The 5,938-nt window shown below is 40.1% G+C and overlaps 1 protein-coding gene across 1 annotated transcript in view; it reads right to left on the bottom strand.

Annotated features, from left to right (window-relative positions):
- Positions 1 to 274: 274 nt before the first annotated feature.
- LOC133981621 (troponin I, fast skeletal muscle-like) overlaps positions 275 to 5,938 on the bottom strand; it is a 9,845-nt gene continuing 4,181 nt past the window's right edge. Inside the window, exons 3-7 of the mRNA XM_062420406.1 lie at positions 5,866 to 5,902; positions 4,142 to 4,270; positions 2,327 to 2,416; positions 721 to 894; positions 275 to 623 (exon numbers count right to left, since the gene is read on the bottom strand). Of these exons, the coding sequence (XP_062276390.1) occupies positions 549 to 623; positions 721 to 894; positions 2,327 to 2,416; positions 4,142 to 4,270; positions 5,866 to 5,902 (505 nt within the window). The 3' untranslated portion in view covers positions 275 to 548. The remainder of the gene's footprint in view (positions 624 to 720; positions 895 to 2,326; positions 2,417 to 4,141; positions 4,271 to 5,865; positions 5,903 to 5,938) is intronic.

The following is a 5,938-nucleotide window of genomic DNA, read 5'->3' as shown; positions in this document are numbered from 1 at the left end:
TCCTTCTTCCTTCCTCACTTCATTCCTTCCTTCCTCCCTCCCTCCCTTCCTTCCTTCTCCCTCCCTTCCTTCCTTCCTTGACTCGAGGACAACAGGAGGGTTAAAATTGAGCATGAATTGTGTTTTGGGGGGAAAGTTTTCGGCTTTAACGTCTGTCGGAAACAAAACACATAAAAGATGTCAGAAGTGAAATTTGATCCCAGTGTGTCTTTCGCTTCGTCTGCAGTGTTGTGCGTCACTGAGTCAAAGACAGAATATCTCGTGACAGCAGATGTAGGAAACAAAAACATTTATTACAGAAAAAACACTAAGAGAGCAGGAAGTTGTCAAAAGTGAAACAGGAAGTCAAGACTACAGATTTGTTGAAGTCCAAAACACTTCGGCTGAGATCAGAAAAATCTAATCGACTCACTTTACTTTAAACGTAAAATGACAGATCAAGCTGTAACTTACAGATTTAATGCAACAAAAATTTCAATGAAAATTTCCATAAATTCCAAAACAAGTGCTAAACAGCTGAAAGCAACCACAGGAGGACGTTTAATTCTTTAGGCAGTCTCAAACATCTTCTTCCTGTCGGCCTTGTCCTCAACGTTCTTACGCCAATCGCCGGCATCTGCAGCCTGCAGGACACAAAACACATCCACAGTCAACAGTTTTACTCCCCGAATCAACTCCTCTACCTTTTACCTGTTCGACCCTCCTGCTGGGAACACTCACCTCCTCTTTCGCCTCCTTCTTCACCTGCTTCAGGTTGGACCTCAGATCCATGTTGACGGAGTTTCTGGCGCCAAGCAGAGCCTTCAACATGGTGTCGGCGGTCAAACGTACTCTCTTCAGAGGGGGTTTCTTCACTCCGGCCAGGTCGACCACTTTGATCTTTAGGTCCTTGATCTAAGAGCCGACAAGCAGTTTATAGACAGCAAAACAATCAAATGTGTTCTTACTGGTTAGATGTTGAAGGGTTAGTGACAAATACAGCTGTGGCTCAGGAGGTAGAGCAGGTCGTCCACCAATTGGAAGATTGGCGGTTCGATTCCCGGCTCCTCCAGTCCACATGTTGAAGTGTCTTTGGGTAAGATCTTTAACCCTTTGTAGGTCTGGTAGAGGTCACTTTGTGTCATGATATCTGCTCAAAAACTAAATCTATTGAACCCATTTAACTTTGAGGTCAATCTTTAGCACTTGTATGAGGTATGTAATGCACAGACAGACCATCAGGTTGTGTTATGGTTGCTATAGATACAGGTTGTTCTATGGTTGCTATAGATACAGGTTGTTCTATGGTTGCTATAGATACAGGTTGTTCTATGGTTGCTCTAGATACAGGTTGTTTTATGGTTGCTATAGATACAGGTTGTTCTATGGTTGCTATAGATACAGGTTGTTCTATGGTTGCTCTAGATACAGGTTGTTTTATGGTTGCTATAGATACAGGTTGTTCTATGGTTGCTATAGATACAGGTTGTTCTATGGTTGCTATAGATACAGGTTGTGCTTGTGTATAAACGAAGAATAACACAAATCACTGCAGACATCAGAGATCCTGCTGGAGACATTTTTGAAGTTGACTTTCATTTTTTCATCGTGTACATGAACCATAGATTGTATATAAGAATTGATCGAAACATCCGTGACGTCACCCATTGGTTTGTGGACTGCTGCTCTGAAGCCAATAGTATCGGATCAGGGCAGCGCCATCTTGAAAATTTGAGGTGCATGCAGGGAAAAATAAAAGCACGGATTCTACTTATATGGGCATCAGGAGGGGCATGAGGAGGGAGCGGAGGAGGTTGCGAGGGCTGGATCTACCACAGTCTACACCGGCAACCTGGTGATTCTAACCAAGTTAGCTGTTACGACTATAACCACAAAACTCCGGAGAAAACTGTCGGTGTGAAACAAGTTCACGGCTATTTCCTGCAGTTTATCTGTCCTGAACCTGTGAATCAATCAACCTGTCAATCACGACGTAGCCACGCCCTAATGCATACCCTGCTTTATCGTCACATATAAAATCAGGGAGGCCAAAATGTCCCAAATGAACATCATACTGCATTGAAGAAGGCTTTAAACTAGCGATTGAGACCATAAACACATTTTGAAAACGTTTACTGAGGTTAGAAATCAAGTGAGAAGTTGGTGAATTCTCCATTGACTTGTATAGAGACGGAAGTCCTTTTGACAACAAAACGGTCGCCCCCTGGTGGCCTTTTGATAGAATGCAGTTTTAAGTTACTGCCGCGTTGGCCTCATTGCAGAGGAACTCCCCGCCTGAATTAAACATATAAAAATAAAGTTTAGATAAAAATAAGGATTGTTTCACCTCTTTATTAGCCTTTTCCACTTTCATCATCGCGTCGTATCTGTCCTCATCCACTTTGTCGATTAGGGTGGAGAGCTTTTTGCAGACATCCTGAAAGAAAACAGACAGATGTGATGTTTACTTACTGATCACAACCTACTGCTGATGTCATTAAAAAAAAAACCTACACATAACACATTTTAAACATAAAAGTGAAGAATGCAACAGTATATTTTTGAGATTTTTGAATAAATATGGGTCAAAGAAAATTGTTTTACGGAGAAGTCATCAAATATGAAGCTTAAATTAAAAAGTATTTACTGATTTCAAATGTATATATGGGTCAAATTTGATCCTGAACAGTATGTGAGGGTTAAATCACGACTTCCCTGTTTAATCTGCTTTATTCTGTTGTGTTTTGTCTTCATGGCCATTCATGTTTTATATATATATATCATTGAAAGGTGCCAAACAAATAAAAAAGAAAACATCTCCATAAAAAGAGACGAAGATAAAACATCAGAACATAAAGTTTAGTAAAGTAAGACTGAGTGACTCCTGTAGACTTCGGTTATTCTGGCTGAATTTGGGTTTAACCTCCTGCGACCCTTCATCCTCACATGTGGACGTTTCATTTTGGTTCTGCTGGACCTTATACTTCATACTGCTGAACTTTGACCTGTTGTCCTCATTCGTTTCATAGACTGTATATAAGAAATGGACGTAACATCCGTGACGTCACCCATTGGTTTGTGGACTGCTGCTCGGAGGCCAATAGTATCGGATCTGAGCAGCGCCATCTTGAAAATTTCCGGTGCATGCTGGGAAAAATAAAATCACTGATTCTACTTATATGGGCATCAGGAGGAGCATGAGGCGCCCTCCTGAACCTGTGAACCAATCAACCTGTCAATCACCACGTAGCCACGCCCTAATGCATACCCTGCTTTATCATCACATATAAAATCAGGGAGGCCAAAATGTCCCAAATGAACATCATACTGCATTGAAGAAGGCTTTAAACTAGCGATTGAGACCATAAACACATTTTGAAAACGTTTACTGAGGTTAGAAATCAAGTGAGAAGTTGGTGAATTCTCCATTGACTTGTATAGAGACGGAAGTCCTTTTGACACCAAAACGGTCGCTCCCTGGTGGCCTTTTGATAGAATGCAGTTTTAAGTTACTTCCGCGTTGGCCTCATCGCAGAGGACCGGAGCGTCCCGCCTGATTCGTATATTCGTTTTTGTGCCACCTAGTGGTCGCAAAAGCACATTACAGTATAAAAACCAGAGCAAAAAGTCAATCAACAGCTGATCTCCAGTCAGAAGTGGAGCAGGTTTAAAACTTCATCACATTTTATTCCTGTCGGCCTCCCGGGTCAAATTGACCCCGTCTGTTTTGATTGTTCCTTTTTTCCTTCCTCCATCCTCCTTTCTTCCATCCTTCTGTCCTTCCCTCCATCCTTCCTTCCTTCCTTTCCTTCCTTCTTTCCTCCTTCTCTTTCTTTCCTCCCCCTACCTTCCTTCTTTCCCCTGTCCTTCTTTCCTTCATTCCTTCCTCCCTTCCTCTTTTCCTTTCTCCCTCCCTCCCTCCTACCTTCCTTCCTTCTTCTTCCCTTCCTTCCACCTTTCCTTCCTTCCTCCCTCTTTTCCTTCCTTCTTCCTCTCTTCCTTCCTCCCTCCCTTCCTTCCTCCCTCCCTCCCTCCCTCCCTCCCTCCCTCCCTCCCTCCCTTCCTTCCTTCCTTCTTCCAACAGTAGGGTTAAATTAAAGACTGATGCAGCATCTAAAGAGAAAGTGATTGATATAGATTGTGTTGTGGTGGCTTCTCTCACTATGAGTGCCGCCTGGTCTCCGGTCAGGTTGGGTTTGGCACATGTCTCATCAAGGTGGGCCTTCTTGGCAACGGCCAGGTCTTTCGTCTCTTGTTCGATCCAGTTCGCCGCGATCTTAAGCATCAAACTCTGCAGGAGACGAGGAGAGACGTTAAAGAGAGTCGGTGAAACACAGTTTATAACAGTTTCATTCATCATTTTTCATTCTGGAATTGAATTGATTGATTTTTTTGTTCTACATGGAGACACTTTCATTTCACCGTCCACTCACAAAGAGATGATTTAAAGATATTTTCATGCTAAATTTGGCATCACATGGTCAAAAAGTCAGTGTCAAACCCCTAAAATTGTGGTTTGAATTTCACCAAGATGTGTAAATGTAAACATATTAAACTAAAAGTATTTTATCATGTCGTCAGCACAGTTTTACCTCTACAGTGAATTATTTTGTTTGTATTTTATTAAGGAATATATTTTATTATATATTGTTCTGTATAAAGTCACTGCTGCTTAGATGTATGTGAAACGGAAATCAAAGCTTTTTGGACTTAATTTAATTCTTGTCGGCTTTGAATTTAATATCATAACGAACTTCATATCAAATGTCATTTCAAATGATATAAAACCAACAAAAATACAAAATGTACATTTTAACAAACCTGATGCTGCTTTTAAAACTAATTTAACTGATTTATTAATTGCTCATCTTGTTACTGAACCATAAATATGTCATCATTACTTGCAGATCTAGACATCTGTGTAAATAAGAAATTAGAGTTTTAACGTGTTTCCAGGAAAAATACGTTTTGAATCTTGTTGAACATTGAAACTTTAAATCTGAAGTAGTTTTCCAGCATCAGCAGCTTCCTGTTTGCTTTCAAATTGATGTTTTTAAATTAAAAAAACAAACTCCATGAAAGACTTTGTGTGTGTTTGCCAGTTTCAACCAGCAGGCGGCGCCACTGAGCTTTAAACCGTCTCAGCTCTGCCGGCTGTGACGAAGACGAGCAGACTTTATATAGACCAACGTGTCAGCTGATCTGGACTCACAACTACTGAGATTCAGACCACAACCCTAACCACTATTCAGAATAAAATGTCATAATATGTCAAAAACTGCAGAATATTAGTAGTAGTATATATTACTACAGAGGCTTCATTAACTGCAGCACTGCAAAATATAATAAAGACAATGCTCACCACTGGTATAGGATATTGAAACTGAAATTTTCCAACTAAAAATGGAAACTTAAAAAAAAAATTATGACATAACTGCTTCATTTATTGTGCTGCAGCAAACGTTTATTGTTATTATTGAATATTTTCTCGATTAATAAATTAGTTGTTCGGTCTGGAAAATGGTGAAAAATGTGGATCAGTGTTTCTCAAAGTCCAAACTCAAAAATATTCAGTTTACTGTCACAGAGAACGAAAGAAACCAGGAATTATTCACATTTTAAGAGGCTGAAATGTAAGAATTTTGACTATTTTTAAGTAATTTGTCATTTGTAATAATTAACAATATTTTGGGGTTTTGGTGGAATTAAACACATCTGAATATTTTCATTGAGGCTTCTTAAGGTCCGTTTTTTTGGGGGGTTTTTTCTTACATTTCTTCATTTTTAAATTACTGAAATCTGTGTCAGCTGCTGTAATCCTGCCAATCAATCAATCAATCAATCAACCAATCAGATTCAGACTGACAGTGACGGACGCTGTCGTACCTTCAGATGATGCTTGCGGCTCGTGGTCATCTTTTTCCTGTTCAGAGCAGAAACATCGTTATAGTCAATTCAA

The sequence above is a fragment of the Scomber scombrus genome, chromosome 6 (genome assembly GCF_963691925.1).
Source record: "Scomber scombrus chromosome 6, fScoSco1.1, whole genome shotgun sequence".
NCBI lineage: Eukaryota > Metazoa > Chordata > Actinopteri > Scombriformes > Scombridae > Scomber > Scomber scombrus.
The sequence above is the reverse complement of the archived record's forward strand: the minus strand, read 5'-3'. Positions and strand labels throughout refer to the sequence as shown.